At 38.1% G+C, this 21,390-nt stretch overlaps 4 protein-coding genes, 1 long non-coding RNA gene and 3 other non-coding genes across 8 annotated transcripts; 5 read left to right on the top strand and 3 right to left on the bottom strand.

The window, feature by feature from the left end:
* The first annotated feature begins 800 nt into the window (after positions 1-800).
* Positions 801-6,533, top strand: lin-15B. The gene is made up of 8 exons (NM_078186.7): positions 801-880; positions 956-1,414; positions 2,247-2,528; positions 2,575-2,671; positions 2,724-4,579; positions 4,627-5,041; positions 5,095-6,168; positions 6,218-6,533. The coding sequence occupies exons 1-8, from the start codon at positions 807-809 to the stop codon at positions 6,281-6,283; spliced, it is 4,323 nt and encodes a 1,440-aa protein (NP_510587.1). The 5' UTR covers positions 801-806; the 3' UTR covers positions 6,284-6,533.
* Positions 6,534-6,639: 106 nt separating this feature from the next.
* Positions 6,640-10,037, top strand: lin-15A. Its single transcript, NM_078187.8, has 6 exons — positions 6,640-6,925; positions 7,393-7,482; positions 7,534-7,971; positions 8,477-8,581; positions 8,629-8,796; positions 8,855-10,037. The coding sequence occupies exons 1-6, from the start codon at positions 6,647-6,649 to the stop codon at positions 9,932-9,934; spliced, it is 2,160 nt and encodes a 719-aa protein (NP_510588.1). The 5' UTR covers positions 6,640-6,646; the 3' UTR covers positions 9,935-10,037.
* A 1,478-nt stretch (positions 10,038-11,515) lies between these two features.
* Positions 11,516-15,298, bottom strand: srg-64 (Serpentine receptor class gamma; the record flags this gene model as incomplete). The annotated part of the gene is made up of 5 exons (NM_078188.2): positions 11,516-11,629; positions 11,680-11,861; positions 14,170-14,419; positions 14,474-14,689; positions 15,110-15,298. The coding sequence occupies 5 exons, from the start codon at positions 15,296-15,298 to the stop codon at positions 11,516-11,518; spliced, it is 951 nt and encodes a 316-aa protein (NP_510589.2).
* Positions 15,299-16,705: 1,407 nt separating this feature from the next.
* ZK678.11 lies at positions 16,706-16,826 on the bottom strand. Its single transcript, NR_072798.1, has one exon. It is a non-coding gene; the product is annotated as an Unclassified non-coding RNA ZK678.11 (non-coding RNA).
* On the top strand, positions 16,722-16,805 carry ZK678.t1. Its single transcript has one exon. It is a non-coding gene; the product is annotated as a tRNA-Leu (tRNA).
* A 455-nt stretch (positions 16,827-17,281) lies between the features above and the next one.
* Positions 17,282-18,970, top strand: nhr-255 (Nuclear Hormone Receptor family; the record flags this gene model as incomplete). The annotated part of the gene is made up of 3 exons (NM_078189.4): positions 17,282-17,350; positions 17,896-18,601; positions 18,675-18,970. The coding sequence occupies 3 exons, from the start codon at positions 17,282-17,284 to the stop codon at positions 18,926-18,928; spliced, it is 1,029 nt and encodes a 342-aa protein (NP_510590.1). The 3' UTR covers positions 18,929-18,970.
* Positions 18,971-19,615: 645 nt separating this feature from the next.
* 21ur-15505 lies at positions 19,616-19,636 on the bottom strand. The gene has a single exon (NR_072799.1).
* Positions 19,637-20,390: 754 nt separating this feature from the next.
* Positions 20,391-20,876, top strand: linc-115. The gene is made up of 2 exons (NR_102242.1): positions 20,391-20,491; positions 20,552-20,876. It is a non-coding gene; the product is annotated as a long non-coding RNA linc-115 (long non-coding RNA).
* Positions 20,877-21,390: the final 514 nt, after the last annotated feature.

A 21,390-nucleotide genomic window follows, 5' to 3' on the forward strand; every position in this document is an offset into this window, starting at 1 on the left:
TTGTTTCCTGTGCCTAATTTTTGAAAGTTCACGAGAAACGAGGGCCACTTTTTAGGACTTTTTTAGAAAAATCACGCAAGGTTTTTGGATTTTTTTGTACGGAAGTACCTTCTTTCTTTTCAAAATTTTCCTTTACTCACAATGGTCATTTTACATTATGAAAACAAATTAACCTTTTTTTAAATATCGTCGCTGCCATAAAATCTAATAATCCGCTGCACGTTTCTAAATAAAAATCAAATTTTGTCTAGAACACTATCTCCTCTCCATTGTCTATTTTCTCCTGCCCACCTGCCATAGTCTCGAACCACATTGCAAGGTTCCATTATTCCAGTCTCCCCCCCATCCTTCTCTGAAATCGATAAGCGTCCCGTTTGCCACAACGCGCGCGCTTGGCCCGCAACACCGCGCGTTGCGGTCGTGTTGCGTGTCGCCTCCCCGCCGCACATTCAAATGGTTCACTTGCCTCACGCTCTCTACTCTCTCGTTCCCGCATTGTATTTCCTCTCGCACGCAGATTTGAAAATTTATAATAAACGCACAAAATTATGTGCTTTTTTCGTTGAATTCGAGTGAACATTTTGAAGTTTTCAGTCAAGTAAAAGTTGTAGAATTCAAATATTCACCGTTTTTTTTTCGGTTAACTTTTATTTTCAAATAATAATGACTTTTTAACCATTCTATCATCTTGTTCTTAGCGTATTGTATCCTACCGTACTTCCTGATTAAACTTGTTGTCTTTCTACACGTATTACCTTGCATGATGACCGAATAATTTATTATTTTTTTTATATTTTCAGGTAATTATGCAAACGCTAAAAACAGCACGACTTACATCAAACCCGGCATCAATTCCGACTTCCAGCAGTAGCAGTGCAATGTACGTTTATTCTTGATTGATAATTTTCTATTCCAAATGCATTCCAACCACATTCAACAAAACATATTTTTTCAGAAGCGCAGCAGCAATTCAAAAGACGCTTGATGCCGTGAATCGCCCACCAGCAGTCAGAGCAAGTGGAATTCTACGTCACCGTACCCTGCCAGCTCCAACACAGGAGACTGCCCACCATCTTGATGCGGACCCAAAGACAACTGAGCTCATGGCTCGCTTCTTCATCAGCCAAGGAATTCCGTTCGAATGTGCACATGAGCCAGCTTTCCTGGAGCTTATGAAACACGTGGATCCGAACTGTGTGATTCCACCTACAAATGTAACGAAAAAACTTGTGGACAAAATCAGCACATCATCTAAACCGCAAGTCAATTACACAAAGACTGTTGGGCCACTCAGTGTTACCATCGACATTTGTGGAGATGAGGACGAAAAGTATCTGGCGTTTTCGATTCATTACTTTGAGGATTTGTACGAGCGCAAAAATGCGATTTATCTGCGGAAATTGCTACTTACCGAGTAAGTTTTTTGGAAGGAAATTTTTAGTTTGAAAATCACAACATCAATGAAACAAATGTAGTTGTGAAATTTGGGTATAGTTGAAATTGTTGTGCCAAAACAATCAAATATCACACTAAGACTTTTCGAAAAATATTTGAAAAGTGGAAATTAGATCATCAAACTGGAAGTTTTTTTTTGTTTTTAATCGGCGATTTCCAAAATCTAAAACTGAGCTTTTTCTCCAATTTCAAAAAATGTATAAAATTTGAAAATTTTATTGGAATTTTTTAGCTCTGATATTTAGTCCTTGTGGTGCCACAAGCATGTTTTAAAACCGGCAACCAAGTTGCCAGTTGCCGAAAATTTCTGCGTTTGGCAACTTCGGCAATTGTCGATTGCCGAAATTTTTTAGGTTGGGCAACTTCGGCAATTGCCGGTTGCCGAAAAACTTTGGGTTCTGGAACTTCGGCAATTGCCGAACGTTTTTTCGGCACTTCGGCAATTGCCGATATCAATGTCAAACATTTTGTAGCACAGAAAAAAAAACATTCGAGAACCTGAAAAATGCTAAAATTTCCCTGTAAACGAAAAAAAACGACTATAATTTTTTTTCAAAACGCTCAAAAATATAATTCCAATAAAAGAAAACTTTGAAACCTGGTTGCCGGTTGCCCAAAAATTACTGAATTACTGAAAATTACGGCAACCAAAAGTTGCCGGTTGCCGAAATTTTTAGAGTTCGGCAACTTCGGCTATTGCCGGTACGTGATCACTGTTTACTATTCCCAAATTTAAAGTTGTTTTCGAAAAAATGGCAACGTAAAATTAAAAATATTTGCAATAATTTCAGGCTAGACAGCAACAGTCTCCTCACAAACATTCGTCGTTCCGTCAACAGCTACAGCTTCTCAAATGTCAAGTTTACGAACATTGTGTGTCCAAACGAAGAGATTTGCAAGCTGGTTGAAGAGAGTGCAGTTGTCAAACGATACAACGTTTGCTTCTACAACTACGTTACCCGTTTTGTGGCCGATTTGATGGAAATTGAAGAGTTTTCCAGTGGGCTGACACAATTGCGAACATTTGTTCGTTATATGAAACAAAATTCGGATATGTATAGCAAATTTAGAAGGTAAATTTAGCGTTTTTAACCTTTATATAAAACCCACAAATTTCAGAATGCAATTGCAAAAGAATGCGGAACTCGACATTCCGAGTATTGACTCTGGCGACTGGCATTCCACTGCGATTTTCCTCACAAGATGTCTTGTTTGGGTGAGTTTTTATTTTCAATTCCTAACAATCATAAACTCTCAATATTTTTCAGCACGACACGTTTACCGAGTTCTGTGGAAAATTAGACATCCTCCACTACATTGACAATGAAACATTCAACCACCTTATATACCTCCAGCGCCTTCTTCAACAATGCATGAAACATTGTCGAGAGCTCAGCATACCGAACAATTCGATTTCTCAAGTTGTGCCAGCCATCATGTCAATTCGCAACTTTATTGCATCGAACTCAATGGGATATCGTTTCCAAAAAAGAATCCGCGATTCGTTTACTACTTCATTCAAAGAGATTACTTCAGGACCATCACAGGATCGATACGATATTGCTACTCTTTTGGATCCACGTTTTGCCTACAGAGATACGGTTTATACAGCACAAACCTGGAGATCGCTCGAGAAAAAAGTCATCGACGACTTTGTAAACTCTGATCTGCAAAATGACAAAAACTTTTATCAAGATATTTCGATCCTGAATCAAGAACAGCGCTATGATATTATTAAAAAGGAGTTTGCTTATTATCGTCAAACTTCATTTGTCGAGCGGCCCGAAGAGAATGAGAATTCGAATCATTGGTGGGGAATGCGTCAGACGGATATGGAATTCTTGGCGGTGATTGCTCGTGAATACTTGGCAAGTCCTGCAGTTTCTATAGACGCTGGGTACTACTTTGGGAACGGTGGAAAATTCCAACACATCTGCCACACCTACTCTCATCAACGCCTCGAGAACTGCTTGGCACTTGCTGGAAACTATCAAACATTTCGTGGAAAAGGAGCATCGGTGGATGTCATTTCTCAATCAATGATTGAGACTTTAAATAACACTGCAAGTCGTCTTCAGAAGCAGGTTCACCTTGGTCTTTATGCACACGGAGTTGACAACATCTCTTCTGATCGAGATGTGCAATCCATTGTCGGCCATCACTACCCTCCGATGCCAACAGTTGCAAACTATGACATTCCACACGTGCCGAAAGAAGAAGAGAAGCCTCCAGTGGCTAACCTGCAAAGTACATCTAGCCCAGCGACGTCCTCTCCAACAATCATCCGCCCTCGTGCAGCACCTCCACCGAGAACACTGGCTCAAGGAAGACCAATCCCGTTGAATGGGAAAGAACTCAAGGCTGTTCCAATCAGGCAGATTCCGCTGCAAGTGAGGCCGTTGCCACCGAGACCAGCCAATGTGCCAATTGTGCCAAGGCCAACTGTTCCACAACAGTTTATCAAAGCACCAGCTCCGAAACCTATCACACTTCAAGCTGTTGTTTGCAGTATTCCAGAAAAGGAAATCAAGAAAGAAACTGAAGACGTAGCGCTGCTGGAGAAAATAAAGGATGAACCACTGGATGAAGACGATTTTAATCATCCTTCAACTGATCCGGTGCCAAACCGAACGACTGCTTCTTCACAAGGACCATCTTCGTATCCACGGAAAATTGTAGTACTGGCCTCAAAACTACCCACGTCGCAAAGCTCATCACCATCAACTGCAACTTCTGCACAAGCTAGATCCCATGTTACCACTGCGCAACTGATCCGATGTGGGCCAAGTGAAGGCACCGTTCCACAAAAAATTCATTCACACAACTTTGTGCAGAAGTTTGCTCAAAAGCAAAATTTTGTTCACAAGTATGCACTGAACTCACAAGACCACACAGGCAGGCTCAACCAAACTGTACCCATGAGAGCTGCGCTGAGGCTTCCAAACAGCGAACAAAAGTCAGGAGCACCTTCTTCGATCAATGGAAAAGTACAGAGGGATGACTTCAAATTGGAACCACTGGACGATTTCAACGGAGAACCCGACTATGACAATTTAATTGGGGCTCAACGGCTTATGTACAGTGATAATCTCAATGACGCATCGGCAGAAGATGCGTTTGCAAGGTAACCTATATTTTTTTCTGAACCTCAGTTTCATTTCCAATTTTCAGGCATCGTGTGACTATGGAATTCCAGAAGCGCAGAGCTTGCAACCGTCGCTGTGCAGTATGTGGTCACTTGGAAATCCACGAGCGTCTGAAGAATGTGACGATTGAAAATGAAAAGCTGTTGATTATGTTGGGCTGTATTTATCGCGGAGAATTTACTCTAGGACAGGCACAGCTTTTCATGGCGCGTGAGAGCAAAACGTACATTTGCCGTCTCCATTTCCTGGAGACCCTCGACGAGATCTACCAGATGCTACGTCTGAAATCTGCCGATGATATTCTGATTTGCCCATTGGACTTGATTCAGAACGCATTGATCACTGTTTCCGCCCTCCGTCCACACATTATTGCTTCACAACTTCGAAAGATTCTTCACGATTTTGCCGAAAGAAATAATCATCTTCGTGAAACGCCAGCGGTAAGTTTCCGTTTTTAAAATTGCACATTTTGAAACAAATTAATTGTTTTTAGGAATTGAAGAAACTTGGACAACAATACTTTGACTACCGCGAGCCCGAACCTGAGCCAGAGAGAAACGATGTGGATGAGCAAGAAATCATACCGAAACTCTTTCGCCAGCCACGCAAGCAAGTTCTGGAAGCTGATCAGCATGACGGAACTGTCAAGGTTATAGAGCAGGAAGATTTCAAGCTCCCAACTGTCAAACCGTCTGAAAATGAGGAATGCGACAATCCGGGCGTTTGCTGCTTCTGTTCGAAACGTGGCGACCGAGGTGGAATGCTTCGTGTCCCGAGAAGTGAGGAACGTTTGGCTAGATGGGTGGATAAGCTTGGACCAGAATTTGAAGCCCGACTTCACACCAATACGGAAAACCTAATTTGCCGAAGCCATTTCCCAGATGCAGCGTTCAGCAGTCGTGGTAGACTTTTGAAAGGAATGATTCCAGATGCTGCTCCAGAAAAAGTTGAGACCACGTATATCATTCAAGGGAACAACTTCCTCAAACTCAAAGAGCGCAAGTCTGGAACTGATAAGAATTCAGCCATTGATTTGGCGAATATGTTAAACCCCGACGGTGTTGAATATACTCAGGAAGAAGAAGAAGAAGAGGAATATGAAGAAATGTCAAGATCCCCAACGGAAGAGACTTCAGACGACGAGCCCAGTCAAGCAGCAGTTTACAACAATGCTCCAGTGATAAAACGTACCTATAGAAAGCGGGAGTTGTCAAACGAGGATGGACCTCTTAACTTGGTAACACCACCTGCTCATACTCCGAACCCAAGAGGGCGCCCAAGGAAGTATCCCAAGAATAGTGTAACACCAGAAGCTGAAAAAAGCCTCACCGACTACGACTACAATCCGGGAACATCTCAACGACGTGCACTTAAGAAAGGTTACGTACAACTCGAAGACGGAGAAATTGTCGGCGAAGATTGCGAATACGTGCCTGAAAAAACACCAAGTGGAAGATTGATTCGACAAGCTGTTGCTAGACGAAGCTTTGCTTTTGCTGATGAGGAAGAGGAGGAGGAAGAGTATGAAGAATCTCCAATTGTTAAAAAGCCCAAGATTGCTGGAAGAGTGAGTTTTTGAAAAATATATGCTTTGAATTATTTTTATATTTTTTCAGCCAGTCGGACGACCGCGCAAAGATGCTAATAAGCTGCCAACCCCCACACCACCCAGCAACGAATAAGTGGAAATATTTTCATCCACCGTTCCTGATTGTTGTTTTTATATATAATTTTTTCTCCATTGATGTTTTTGATGATTAAGTCATACGCATAGTTTTACCCTGTTACTTTGATTGCCCTTAAAATTACCACTTTTATTTTACCTATTTATTTTAATCATCATTCATCTGAAACCTCACAATGATGAGATGATCTCATCATTTTTATATTTTGTAGTTTTATATCAGTTTTATAAATGTTCACCGAAATTTGATGCCAACTGGTTTTTTTCTAATTCTTTCCAAATGGTTTCACATCACCAAATGACAATTTTCCTTTACTTTCCTATCTTGCTTATCATACACTATCACTTATTCAGATTCCTAATGTTGGCTCCAGCGGCTCCAGCTAAAGATGTTGTCTCGGCAGATGAAAAAGAAGAAATCATTGCGAAAAGAAAATTTCGAATGAAAAACGTTGATGCTATGCGAATGTCAAGCTTGGCGAACGATCGGATGGCTTTCAACAAGAAATGCAATGCCCTAGCGATGAAGTTTGTTAAAAGTGCCGGCATTGGAACGGATGCTCTGCAGCTCACATGTTTCCAGGAGCTCGTCCGGCATTTCAACCCAATTGCCGCAGTTGTTGTTGGTGTCAAAAGAGAGGTATGGCTTTTTAAGGATTTTCTCCCATTTTCTGATATATCTAGTTAAAGGTGGAGTAGCGCCAGTGGGGAAATTGTTAAAAACTACTCCTTTAGTGCCAAAAGGACCAAATATCAAAATAAAACTTTTCAAACATTTTTTGAAAATTTTTTATTTACTGTCAAAAAGTGACAATCATTCAGTGTTTGCCAATCATAATTTTGGAAGTCGACAAAAAAATGTTCTCCTACATTTAAAATGCAATTTTGTTTTGCCTACTTGTATTAAAACATTGTTGGGGTCGGAACATGCGACATTGCTGTGGATTTCCTCAAAAGCTCATATTTTTCATAGTTTTGGCAATATGCCAAAACTTTGACTGGAAATTATGAAAGATCTAAAAATTTTTGGAGTGTTTTATTATGATATTCGGTCGTTTTGAATCATGATAAGGTTGAATAAGAAGTGTTCTATCTTCAATGTTTCAGCCAAACTCCAATGTACAAGCTGAAAAAAAGACAATTCCAAAAGTCAAGACAATACAAACACCTACCCAGTCAATGGAATCTGTTCGATTGGTAAGCAGAAATGTTTGAAGATTATTCATAATAATGCGTATATGGTTTCAGCTCCAAGAGAAAAAAGCTTCAGCAACTGAAGAACAATCAGCTGAGTCTGCTTCGATCATGAAGCATTTTGCGAATACAATTCCAAACTCAACACCAACGCAAAGCGTGAAGGATGTTCTGACGGCGGCTGCAAGCAAGGGACAATTCAAAAGTAGCGCGGAAATTTTTTCACACTTTCCAAGTGAACCCAGCCCCTCGAAACCCCGTGCCACACGAGAGGGATCTCAACCGAGTGACTACACGTATTGTACCTATCTGACTCCGTGCATACTCTGCGAGAAGGCTCTTTTAATGCGAGAAAGCATTGCAATGACTGATAACGAAGCTGTGAAAGTTTTGATGGCGGCAGTGATGTCTGGCCACTTTAGAATGGCAACTGCAGAGAAAGCGATTCGTCATGAGAGGCTAAGGATGTGCTATGATCATGTTGATTTTGTAGTAAGTTGTTCAGTATTTTTTTCAAAATAGTTAAGTTTGAAAAGCTGTGAAAACTTTTCTAAAGCTGATTAGAACATAAATTCTAATTTAAAAGTTATTAATTTTATTTATAATTTTCATGGCAAAAGTTCAAAATTTTTGGTGTTTTGTTTAGTACAACCTCTATTTTATTTTATATATGTGATCGATATTAATACATTAGACTAGAAAACAAGAATTAAAGGACGATCCGTTCTTCAAGTCCTATGCACTACGGATCTGGGATTCAGGTGGTGCTCCCACTGAGTTATAATTTAAGCCACGTCCTAGCCGGGGACTGTGGCCGATAATCCTATCGTGGACTGCTCTACTTACCAATAGAGGCTGGATGAAAACCTAGGTGGTGAGGTTGGACTTGAACTTGTGACCTCCAGATTGCTAGCGGCCACCACTACCGACTGAGCTATCCTGCCCCCTTTTAGTTTAGAGATTTTAGTTTAAAAAAAACCATACACCACTTTTTCAGTACGAAATGATGTGCGACGCCTTTGAAGCTAAAACGGAAAGCGAGATCAATGAGATGCCACCGGACAGATTGATGCGTGGCCATGATATCTATAGAGCACTGAAGGTTTGATTGTCATATCTCGTTGTTCTACAACGGTGAAATGTTTTAAGAGAGTCGGCGACCTGCACAAAGGGAAGGTTACGTCGAACACTCCGCTTTACTCATTCAAGAATTCCATTAAATCTTATTACCGTAACCACGTGCCAAGGATGGTCAATGGGTCTCTCAGTAAACCGTCTCCCAAACCGTTCTCAGAGCTGGTTGCGCTTTTGCAATCGGTGAGTCTTGTGACACTTGTGAAAATTTTAAAAAAATTTAAAAAATTATTCGTTTAAGGTGCCTCCATCGACGAATCTAAATGAGTTGCTGAATCATAATCTTAGCCTCAGTGATGCTGATAAGCAAGAACTCATTCAACTCATCAATGGGAAAGATAATCGTTTCACATCTCGGAGACGGAAAATCGAGGATATTCTTGACAACAAGTTTGCTGCTGCAGCTGCAAAAGCTTATCGAGATCACAGTGAAGATGCACCTAGTGAACCGTATATTCCCAATCAAAGTGAGATGCAGAACACTGTAGAACGCAGAAAGCGAAAGCTTCATTCGCCTGAACAGGATGATGCTGGATCATCGAGTATCTCATGGAACGCAAAAAAAACGAAAACTCCAATTGACTATGTTCACCTAGCAACGCGTGTTTTGGAAGGTCATTCAATTGCCGACGAGGCGCTTTTGCACAAATCCAAAGTTTCTTATGCTCGTAATGCATTTGGTGAGAAGCCAAGCTCCCCCACTCCGCCATCTGCGCCACTAAAGTTCTGTGTTGTCAATGGAAAGAAATACTTGCGTTTTGAAAACGGAACCGGACCTCCGAAAGTTGTAGTTCAAGGGAATGTCGTTCTTCGCACTAATACTCTTAAAGACGCATTGACTACAGCGCCACGTGCACAAAACCAGCCTTCTACGTCCACAGACTCATCAAGCTCATCCGAGATGGAGGGAATACGTCAATCATTTGGGGCGCCTCAAAAGGAAGAAGAAGAAGAAGAATTAGTACCTACGCTTCTTCAAAACAAACCTACCCACGTGGAATCTTCGAGCCCCGTTGAAAAAAAACCACCAACCAAAACGAACGTAGAGAAACCAGCGGTCCGTCTAGGAAGAATGTTAACGACTGCATTTGGTTCAATGAGTTACCGAACAAGAAAATCGGTAGAGAATAAAACGGATCTCTTAAATCAGCCAACATCTGCCTCACCAAGACGCATGATTAAAGTTGTGAGAAACCGAAATCCTCACCTTGCGAAACAAGTGGCCGCCGCACCGAGTGAGCCAAAACATATTCCGCCAACGCACATGGAAAAGAAGCCGGAAGAGTTGCTCATGGATCCAAAGCCTGAGCCAATTTTTTAAACGTTCTTGATAACTTTGATTATTATCTTTTTAGTTCAATTTCATGTTTTTTTTAAACTGTTTTTTTCTCATCACAATCGATCTTATAAATATGTTACTTGTTATCAAAACTATTTCAAGAATTTCGAGTTTAGCGCATTTCGTGAGGAGGAAGTCTGAAATTAAAAGTTTTTGCAATGAATTTTTGTTCGGTCACACGGAATTTTTCAGGTTAGAAAAGTGTTTTGTGCGTGTTGGTTTTGTTGACGTCTTTTCAGAAAAAAAATTTAATGGTGTTTATTGATTGAAACCCGTATCCAAAAGATAAAACAACATACCGCAATTCCAAAAAAGAGCAAATTATGTTTGCCGGAAATGTTTAATTCCGGCCATTTGTCGATTTGCCGGAAATTTTCAATTCCGACAATTTGCCGATTTTCTGGAAGTTTTTAATTTTGGAAAGATGCCGATTTGCCGGAAATTTTCACTCCCGGCGATTTGCCGATTTGCTGGAAATTTTCGATTCCGGCCAATTGCCGGAAATTTCAGTTCCTGCGATTTGTCGGTTTTCCCGAAATTTTTAATTCCGGCAATCTGCCGATTTGCCAAAACTTTTCAATTTCGGCAATTTGCCATTTTGCCGAAAACTTTCAATTCCGGCAATTTGTCGATTTGCCGGAAATGTTCAATACCGGCAATTTACCGATTTGCAGGAATTTTTCAACTCCGGCATTTCGCCGATTTGCCGGAAATTTCAATTCCGGCCATTTGTCGATTTGCCGGAAATTTTCAATTCCGACAATTCGCCGATTTGCCGGAAATTTTTAATTCCGGCAATCTGCCGATTTGCCAAAATTTTTCAATTTCGGCAATTTGCCATTTTGCCGAAAACTTTCAATTCCGGCAATTTGTCGATTTGCCGGAAATGTTCAAACCGGCAATTTACCGATTTGCCGGAAATTTTTAATTCAGTCCATTTGCCGGAAATTCGCGATTCCGGCAATTTGTCGATTTGCCGGAAATGTTTAATACCGGCAATTTACCGATTTGCCGAAAATTTTCAATTCCGGCAACTTGCCGATTTGCCGGAAACTTTCAATTCCGGCAATTTGTTGTGCAAAACTTCAATTTCCGATCTGCCGAAAATTTTAAATCCCGGCAATTTGTCGATTTGTCGGAAATTTTCAATTCCGGCAATTTGCCGATTTGCCACATTTTTCAATTCCGGCAATTTGCTGATTTGCTAAATTTTTCAATTCCGGCAATTTGCCGGTTTGCCGAAAAAAATCGTTTGCCGCTCACCCCTCATTCATACATTATTCATTTTCACATACATACTATCTCTCTGTCAAAATCTCATACACCCTCCTGTACTCCCCCCTGCCCATTTACATCACTAGAGAGTATCGCGAAGACGGTCATTGTTGCCCCTTCGCTATGTGTAATTCAGTGCAGTATTTATTGATTTATTTTTCATATACGATTTTCACCCCTTAGCTAAAAAACTGCGATACATTGTTTTGAAAAATGAAATAACATGAACATCTAAATAATGTTTAAACGTGAAATAGCCAACAATAACTACGCAGACTTTATTGAAAATCAATTAGTGAGTACAAGCAAAGTTCCTGGTGCAGATTGCTTGGTGATCCTAAACAAATCACTTTTCACATTTGAGTCGTAGATCAAAAGAATAAAAGGTAGAGATAATGTGAACTGGAAGAAAATCAATAAATGTTCTTTCTGAATTCATAAATATAACTCACAATATCAGACGCAAAAACTAACAGCATATTGTTGAATTTAAGGAAAAAATCGGGTAGAAAGTTTAGATATGAGTTGCAAGAGTTTAGTACACTCCACATAACCTCCGAGGTGTAGACAACTGAATAGGTAAGCGATATTTTTGTCAGCTTTCTGGAGATACTCGCATTGAGAGTACTTCCTCCTGAAAAGTTTTTAAAGTTTGTTTAAGGAAAGTAGTTTAGTTGGCGAAGACTAGCAGGGGTGGGAATTTTATGTGTTTATCAACCCATTCAGTGTATGCTTCTTCAAGTTGTTTTCACAATTTCTTTTTGTTTTAGGAAAAATTTAAGGTGGAGTACCGCCAGTGGGAATTTCGTCTAAATACACTTATAATGATCCAAAACGACCAAAAATATTTCAGACTTTTCATAATTTCCGGCCAAAGTTTTGACCAATTGCCAAAGTTTTGAAAAACATTAGCTTTTGAGGAAATTTAAAGCAATGTCGCATATTCTGATCCCTACAATGCTTCAATACGAATAATTAAAACAAAATTACGGTATGAAAACTGTTGAAAAAAAACATTTTTTTTTGGTCGACTTACAAAATTATGATTGGCAAAACGTGAGTAATTGTCACCTTCTGACAGTAAATAAAAAAAATTTTGAAAATTGTTTGAAAAGTTTTATTATACCATTCAATCATTTTGATATCATAGGAATAGTGTTTCACACTTTCCTCACTGGCGCTACTCAGAAAATTGGTTTATTTAAAAATATAATAGTTTTAGAGACCTTAATCGGCGCGGCAATGCCTATCTGATATATTACATTCCACAGCCTCCTCGGTATCGAAAGTGCAGTAGAGGCAGCTTACTGGCGCATTTCGCGTTTTTGCTTGCACTTCTTGGTGCATTTCTCCGAAATGTAGAAATGTGGACGAAATTTTCTATTTTTCTGGTCTTTCTTTTCGTGTTGTGCAAATGAACAAAAGTAAAGTTCGAAATCTGCGAAAAAATTCGTTGCAACGCTAAGTAACGAACAATTTTATTTTTCAACGGTAAAAAGATTCACTCCTGCGCCAAGGTGTCAGCAAAAAAATTCATTTACGAAATTTAAAAAATCCAATGTATCTTATTCGTGCATTTTTAAAATTATTTTCGTTTAAATGGTACTTATGGGTTTCGTTCCCCCCAAAATGTTTTAATTTTCTAAAATTTCATTTTCCACTTTTTAATTTAAATACGTGAACAAAAGTAAGGAACAAAGCGTTCATTTCTACAAATCGTTTCTACAAATCGTTCCAAAGTTCAAGTTTTTGTGGTTAATTGAAATTTAGATCGCTCGTCTCTTCTACGATCGATAGGTGTTCCCAGTAACCTGCATTCTTTCCACTGCAACTAGCGGAACTCGTGAGTTGTCCGTACATCCAGAAGATGACCTCCCTTCATATTGTTGTCCCACCACTGCCAGAGCACTGCGAAAGCAAATCTCTGGCCTGGCGGAGGGCCAGCTAACTCTCTCCCTCAAGCCTTCGTGAGCTTCCTGGGTTATCGGTGAATTTTTGGGGTCTGCCAGGGTCCTGCAAAAGCGAATCTCTGGCCTGGCGGAGGGCCAGCTAACTCTCTCCCTCAAGCCTTCAGGAGCTTCCTGGGTTATCGGTGAACTTTGGGCGGTCGTTGTTGGGTGCCGCATGTCTTCTACCCTCGCTAAGTGCGAGGGAGCCGGGTAAAACCGCACGTTCGAATGGCTAGGTCTGCCTGAGGCAGGCTAGGTCTGCCTGAGGCAGGCTAGGTCTGCCTGAGGCAGGCTAGGTCTGCCTAGGGTAGGCTAGGGGCTGCCGAGGGTAAGCTAGGGGCTGCCGAGGGTAGGCTAGGGGCTGCCGAGGGTAGGCTAGGGGCTGCCGAGGGTAGGCTAGGGGCTGCCGAGGGTAGGCTAGGGGCTGCCGAGGGTAGGCTAAAGGCTGCCGAGGGTAGGCTAAAGGCTGCCGAGGGTAGGCTAAAGGCTGCCGAGGGTAGCTTAGGTTTAGGCTCAGAATAATGGAAGTTTCTGAAAATATCTGGAAACTTTTAGAAAAATCTAGAATTTTTCGAAAACATCTGGAAAAATTTTTGGAGTCAACCTCGGGGATTATGATGGTGACGATGATGTCTTGCTGCCGTGATGATGAACAATTTTTATAGATTACGTCTTGTGTGAATAGTGTAGAATAGAATGAAAAATTTGAATTGAAAAACGTTCACTGCTTGGAGACATAATCACATATATTTCTAAAAAATTGCGGAAGTTTCTAGAACTGTCTAGATTTTTCTAAAAATTTCCGGAAGTTTCCAGATGTTTTCGAAAATTTCTAGATTTTTCTAAAAGTTTCTAGATATTAATATCAGAACTTTTCAGAATATTTATTTTGATGTTTTTTCTTTCTAAAATATGTTTGTGATCTACTAAATCCGTACACAAAACCCTCATCAAAAAAAGTTTTACTTTTTTTGAAAATCACTCAATTATTACCTTGGAATTTCTTAGATACCATGAATGCTGTTATCAAACCCATTGACAGATTAAGCAGGAAGTATATTACCGAGAATACAGCAACAACATTATATGCCGCTTTGAGTGCCAAGGGAAAATGAATACAAATAAAAACGTCATCAATAATATAAACTTCGTATAGAAACCCTGTCCATAGATATTTTGGTAAGTGGCTGCAGATACAAGCTATTGCAAATATTAGCAAAATAAAGTACCAACGCGACCAGAACTAAAAAAAAACATTGACAAAATGTCTGAAAAATGAACAAAAAAAGGTACATACTGATTCATAACGATGGAACAAAAATATTGATGAAAGTCTATGAACAGTTAATAAAGCAGATGTCCAAAAGTGCATGTGGAAAAACCAATAAGGGAAGTACTTGAACCAAGTCAAAGAGCCGGGAATCGTATATTCCACAGCTTTGAGTAAGAATACCAAGTTTGGATGCATTTCTATCCGGATCGCGATCCATGTGTTAAGGTAAACGCAGATATTCTGAATTGAAGTTAGTCTTTTAAAACAATGGTATACATAGCTCAAATTCCATAATCAACTATTTGAGTGTGTGGTACCTACCAGAGCTGTGCTGCAAAATTTTTGAGTTCGGCAACTTCGGCAATTGCCGGTTGTCGAAAATTTTTGAGTTCGGCAACTTCGACAATTGTTGGTTGCGAAAATTTTTGGGTTCGGCAACTTCGGCAATTGCCGGTTGCCGAAAACGGTTGCAGCCCAGTTCAAAAATAACTACGGATCCTCAAATTTTTGAGAAAAAATTTAAGAAGTTATAGCTTACATCCGCTCGAATATGTTAACGACGTTTTTAAATTTCTAAAATTCTTTTTCTGCAACTTCTGAGAAGAATTTGATTTTTTGGAATAACATCCAAAAAGAAGGCACATATTACAAAAGACTTACTGTAGACAAATCAAATATGACAAGAGTGTAAAAGCTACTTTTGTACACTTTCCCGAACGCAATAAGAAACAAAGTGAAGATCATCATAAAAAAGGACGGAATTCCGTATGTCAATTGAATATATGTCAAAATCTCTGTCGTTGAGCTGAGCGTCACATTTTCAAGATTAACAGTAAAACTTGTCGACATTCTCTGAAAATCTGAAAAGAGTAAAAATAATTTTGACTACCCAATCTGAGAAAAAATTAAAACAAATAATAGAATCTGCTTAGAGAAGTATCATTTTTATAGCTTCGCAGACGTATCTTCTCTAAGGAGGAATAATCTGTACACGGATGTCTATATTATCGAGTTATAATTATTATAAGTACGGTACATTGATGTTTTTGAAAACATCAGCGTTCTAAATTTAATATCATTAGATTCACTCTAGTATAAACACTTTCAGGGCCTCTAAACTTGGACAATTCGAGTCAAGTCGGAATTTATTTTTTTTATATTCAGATCACCGTATATTTGCTATTTCCTTTTATTGAGTATTCAATTCCTATGATGAGTTTTTTGTGAGCACGGGTCTATTTTTTGGCATGGCACACCCCGGCCCAAAAGTAGGCCGCGGGTTGGCCCATCTCGGCCCATTCAGCAGGCCTAGCGGTGTCTGTTCTTTTTTCAACACGCATTGCATAACATACCTCAGAACTTCTCTAGCAACAATTTAAAATTGAAAAAATTGAAACGACGACTTTAAACTGTTTTTTACGTTTTACTGTGTATTAGCTATTGTTTCCATTGTCTCCCATTGGGAAAATACCAGTGACGCAAATGCCAGACTTGTTTCCTGTTAAATGAATTTATAATGTTATTATTTTTGTCAAGTTGTTTAATTTGGTCTCTTTGGTGATTCGGGTCTTCATGGAGATATTGTATAGCACAGTCTCCTCAGCTGGAACTTGGTTTGTTGGCGCGATTCTCGTGCATTGCGTGGGAATTTGAGAAATATGCTTAATTTCGTGTTTTTTTTTCATATTTAAATTTCATCAGGTTCAATCAAAGACTATATTTTGAAAGAAAAACAATTTTATACCGAAAACTGATGATAAACATGAAAAATTTTGAGAAAAACTCAATTTTTGGTTGATTTTACTTTTTTAGGCAGGGTCCTTATTTTTACACTAAATTCGGAATTTCTTTTTTCTCTACCCTCCTTCCAGTCAAAGAAACAATTGTTAGCTAAGTAAAAACCATGAAACCGACTTCAAAGTGAAAAATAATGAAGGAAATCGCCTTTCAACGGTAAAATTTTCCCACGCTCACGAGAAACGCGCAAGCCCGCTTGTTGGGTCAGTTCTACGTGAGGAGACTGTGTATAGTTGTTGTTTATCTTAAATTTAGTAATATAACTTTGAGCACTAAAATTTCGATTCACAGCGAAGTTATAAAAAAATGAAGTAATTGTAGTTCTCATGAAAGCTTGTTATGCATCACAAAAAAATTAGCTATTCTTTTGCAGCGCACTCTCGTCACACACACACACACACACACACACTCGCCTACTTCTCTTTCTCGGGGAAAAGGGGGCATGTCTACAATCACCATGCTGTGGGGAAACATCGCCGTTCTGGCCGAGTGGTCTAAGGCGCTGCGTTCAGGTCGCAGTCCTCTCAGGAGGGCGCAGGTTCGAACCCTGCGGACGGCAAACTTTTTTGCTCTTTTTTTCATTAGAACTGTTTAGAAAACATTTTATAAAACAGCTATTACCCGGTGCTTCTGTTTCATTTAATGTAATGAGTGTTTTATTTTTATTAAGGTTTTTATATTTTTGTTTAGTTTAATTTTTTTTTTAATTTGAATAAAATCAAGTTTTTCAGGAGTTAATTTAAATCTCATGAATATCAACTCTGCATTTTAAAAAGCGACCAAAAATAGACATTAGTCGTTTTTCACTCTTTATACGTCTGCGTATGAACTATTGATACATGTTTGCTTCGACCACATTCTAATCCTATCCACTAATCCGTTTATTCATTCATTTTCTCTGAAACTTTATGAAACTAATTTGTAATCAACAAAATCTTTTTGACAAGAAATAAATAATATGCAAAGCTTATCAAACTAGAAACTCAAACAATTTCCTTGATTCCTTTTCCAACCTTTTTTCTACGTGTTGCAGAAATGACCCACTTTCGAAAAGTCGAAAACTGCATTATTTGTGACCGAGAGACGAGTTTATTCAATTACGGGGTAAGAGTTTTGTGAATTTGTGTTTAATAGGCACGTATTGTGAATTCAAATTTTTTAGGTATGTATTTAAAAATAAAAAAGATGTTGAGTGTTTGTATTAATATGTATGTATAAGCTTTTATATTCTTTACGAAACACCTAGGTTACTGCAGTCCTACAAGTCGAACACTTATAGTAGTGCAATCAAGTTTATTCAGAATCGCACGTGGTGTCAGGCTGTCTCATGATAGTTTGGTCTACAAAAAATGCGGGAATATTTTTCCAGAAAAATTGTGACGTCAACACGCCCTTAACCGTGCGAAATCAGATGAGATGTCTGCGTCTCAACTCCCGCATTTTTTGAAGATCAAAACAAAATTATTATTAAAATGTATAATATATATACATATTAGTGTTGGCTACATCACAGTTACTGAAAACAAATGTGTACTACAGCAACATTTTCAAAATAATTATATAATTTTCTATTAGGCATTGCTGCAATATTCGCTGCGAAAAACCCCTTTCATTAAGTCTAAGTTTAAGTCACTTCTTCTTTTTTTCAGGCGATTTCATGCAATGCTTGCAAACTGTTTTTCCGTCGTGCCAAGGTGAGCAAGACAGAAATCAGTCCTTGTTCAAATCGAAATTTATGCCACAAAACAAAAATGAGCACTTGGAAAAGTGCGTGCAAAAGTTGCCGACTCCTGAAATGCGTCAAAGCTGGAATGACACTCAACTCTACTGATCAAAATTTCAATATGAAAACTTCCGATCGAATTTATGATTTGATTCAAAACTTGCACCATTTAAACTTGACCCGGATGACCCTTGCAAGCTCGCATTGCGTCTCGCAAACGGATCCTTCAATTTACGAAATCGCACAACTACCAAGCAAAATTTCATTTGTTCCTAGACCTGAGGCTTTAGAAATGAAATTAAATGATTGGATATTTCTGCAAATCAACACCACAATTGACTTTGTGAAGAAACTGCCAGCCGTGAAAGATTTGAATCTCAGTGATCGAGCTTTATTTTTGAAGCACTGCCACCAATGTTTCACTTTGATCTCACTGTCTTATGAAGCAATGTCCGATAAAAAATGTTATATGTCGATGCCAGATGGGTCTAACATTTTGCCAATTCAACCGTCGCTGAAGCTTGAAAATTTTGCAAATGTTATAAAAAGCCAGTTGGTCGGGAGAATGATTCAACTACGAGTAACAAAAGAAGAGTATCTTCTCATGGCAGTTTTATTTGCATGTAATCCAAGTGAGTTCTATTTTTTTAAACCAAAAAATCTTTGCTGACCTATAACAAAAAGTAAAAAAAATAAATTTTCCAGCTGACATCAACATTTCGTTGTATGGAAAAACAATTCTCAACACCCAACAGAAAGAATTTTCAAATGCACTGTTGCAATATTGTTTCTCTAATTATCAACGTACAGGACCAAGTCGCTTTGGTGATTTGCTATCATTATGCTCGGCTGTTATAAAAACACGTCAAGACTGCAGTAGCTTTTTTCTGCTGACCAATTACCCCGGGCCAACTTTCAAACTGTTTAACGAAATTGGACAAAGTTTTCAAAATTGCTAAATTTTATTCAGTGTTTTTTAAAATAAATTTAGAAAATGGATATGCAAGATTGTTTTGTTTTTTATAAGTTGCTTTGAGGGTTTTTGCTTGAATTGGAAAAGCTACAAAAAAAGGTCAGAAAGACGAACAATTTTTAAAATTTTGAAACAGTGTTAAATTTGTTGCTGCATTTCCGGAAATTCTAGTTATAACATTTGGTTTTAGTTCAGTTTGAGTGATAATAAATTTTTCTACGTTGTTTTATTAAGTGTATCGTCGAGACCTCTTCCATATCTTTTGTTTTATTTACCTGTTTTATAATATAACTGCAATTTAATTTTGTTTCTTGTGAACCATTTCATTAGGATTTATAACAAATTTCCGAAGCAGAAATACTTTTAAATTAAAAAATTATGTAGTTTTTGAGGAGCGCCAGTGGGGAAAATGTGAAAAATACTGCTATGGTGCCAACATGATCATAATGAAACTTTTCAATAAATTTTTGAAAATGTTTTTATTTACTGTCAAAAAGTGACAATTACTCAGTTTTTGTCACTCTTAATTTTGGAAGTCGACCAAAAAAATTGTTTCTCCTACATTTTTTATACTTTAATTTTGTTTTAATTATCTGAATCAAAACATTGTAGAGGTCGGAACATGCGACATAGCTTTGAATATCCTCAAAAGCTCATATTTTTTCTCCACCTTTAAAATTCGCCTGAAAATTTAACAGTCAGTGGATCATCACACTCAATCTATAAGAACTATGAAACTTGAGGCGAAGTCTGAAATCTTTAAAAAGCAGAATCTGAATATGCCATTAAAAAAACTCAAATACATAAAATTGTTGCTCACTGGCAAACTACACCAACACCGATTTGCCCTCTGTAGTAAAAAAATAAAAACTCTGATAACTTAAATCATTTATGTTAAAATGAATATAGTTTTGACGCGTTTTGGATACACCCCAATTTTATTAATAATTTCATAATTACATACTAAAATCTCATAAAAGATAATTAATTTTTAGATCCCTTGCATCACACCAAGCACTCAATTATATTTTCGTCTACTAATTTTGACCAATAATTTTGTTAATCAAAATGTTTTATTTCGTTTCCATGGTCAAATCAGAGTTTCGATGTGTTTCGAAATAATGTTCAAAGTTCATTCAGATGTTTGAATCCAGGAAGTTAGTTCAGTACTCCCAGTTATAAAAGTACAAGCCGGTGACTCACATCAACTCATTGGAGAATTGATTAATTGCTGACAAAGACGACGAATTGCTCAGCTCTCAGTGACTCAGCTTGATGATCAGTTGTCTGCCAATTATGATTCTACACGTATAACGCAACACGTCAATGAAAATAGATCTTACGAATTTTTCGAAAACATGGAGAGTCAGTTGAGAAACAAAACAGTTTAATGTTATCTTTCAGGAAACAATAAATTGGGATTCGTATTTTTTTACCTGTGATATTCTTTTTGAAATTTAGAATCATCCCTAAAATTTTTCAGAACATTGTGCATTGCCGGAACACCTTGAAACGCGTTCTAGCAGTTGAGAGTTCATTTAAAAAAATAGTGCGTGGTTGTATGTTTCTATTTAAACTCCCGAGTCCATGTTAATGCGTAATATTTCAGAGCACAATGCAAGCACTTGACTGGCCGTATCTCATCATTCTCGTTGCCATCGTTGGAGTCATCTCTTGGATCGGCTATAGATGTTACATGGGAGGCCATCAAAAACCTCTACCTCCCGTAACTGGTCAAATGTACAGAAATGCATAAGCTGCAGTAACACTTGTTGGCTTAGGATAACTGATAATTCGAAATGTCTCCGTATATATGTTTTTTAACCAACTTACACTTTTTTCTTTTAGCAAAAAATTAAATTGTAGCAACCATAATCATTGGTGTGTTTTCATATCAAAATTACTGTCAGTTTGCAATAAAATAAAATTGAATTGAAATATTTTGTTTCGCAACTTTCCAGATAACATGCAATATGCTTTAAAAGTGTGAGACGGGAAATTCATATAAACAATTATATATATATATATATATATATATATATATATATATATATATATATATATATATATTTACATATGAAAACAGTTACACCGTTAAAATACATTTTTCATGTCTTTTAATACAGTTGTGACGTAATTTTTCTGAACTTTTTAATTTTCCGACACTACTTGAATAACCCTATAGTGGTGCTATTCAAGTAATGTTGCTTTATATTTATGTATTTCCATACATTTATAGCGTCACAACTGTATCAAAATACATGTTTTGAGTACGTGAATACAGTTGTGACGTCACTTTTTTACACTTTTTGTTTTCCGACACTACTTGAATAGCCTCATAAAAAGTATAAATTTTTCCTACCAGCCGAATTAACAGTTACACAGCCCTGAATGGCAGTACTCCAGGTATGAAAAAAGTATTCATATAATTGCAAATTCATCAACTAG

This window comes from Caenorhabditis elegans, chromosome X (assembly GCF_000002985.6).
Source record: "Caenorhabditis elegans chromosome X".
Lineage (NCBI taxonomy): Eukaryota > Metazoa > Nematoda > Chromadorea > Rhabditida > Rhabditidae > Caenorhabditis > Caenorhabditis elegans.

Bases quoted from the DNA above. Each gene is read 5' to 3' on its own strand.
- lin-15B (NM_078186.7), top strand. From the start codon at position 807: ATGCAAACGCTAAAAACAGCACGACTTACATCAAACCCGGCATCAATT. The intron at 2,529-2,574 runs GTAAATTTAGCG...CACAAATTTCAG, and splicing joins ATGTATAGCAAATTTAGAAG to AATGCAATTGCAAAAGAATG. The intron at 4,580-4,626 runs GTAACCTATATT...TCCAATTTTCAG, and splicing joins GCAGAAGATGCGTTTGCAAG to GCATCGTGTGACTATGGAAT.
- lin-15A (NM_078187.8), top strand. From the start codon at position 6,647: ATGTTGGCTCCAGCGGCTCCAGCTAAAGATGTTGTCTCGGCAGATGAA. The intron at 7,483-7,533 runs GTAAGCAGAAAT...ATATGGTTTCAG, and splicing joins CAATGGAATCTGTTCGATTG to CTCCAAGAGAAAAAAGCTTC. The intron at 8,797-8,854 runs GTGAGTCTTGTG...TATTCGTTTAAG, and splicing joins TGGTTGCGCTTTTGCAATCG to GTGCCTCCATCGACGAATCT.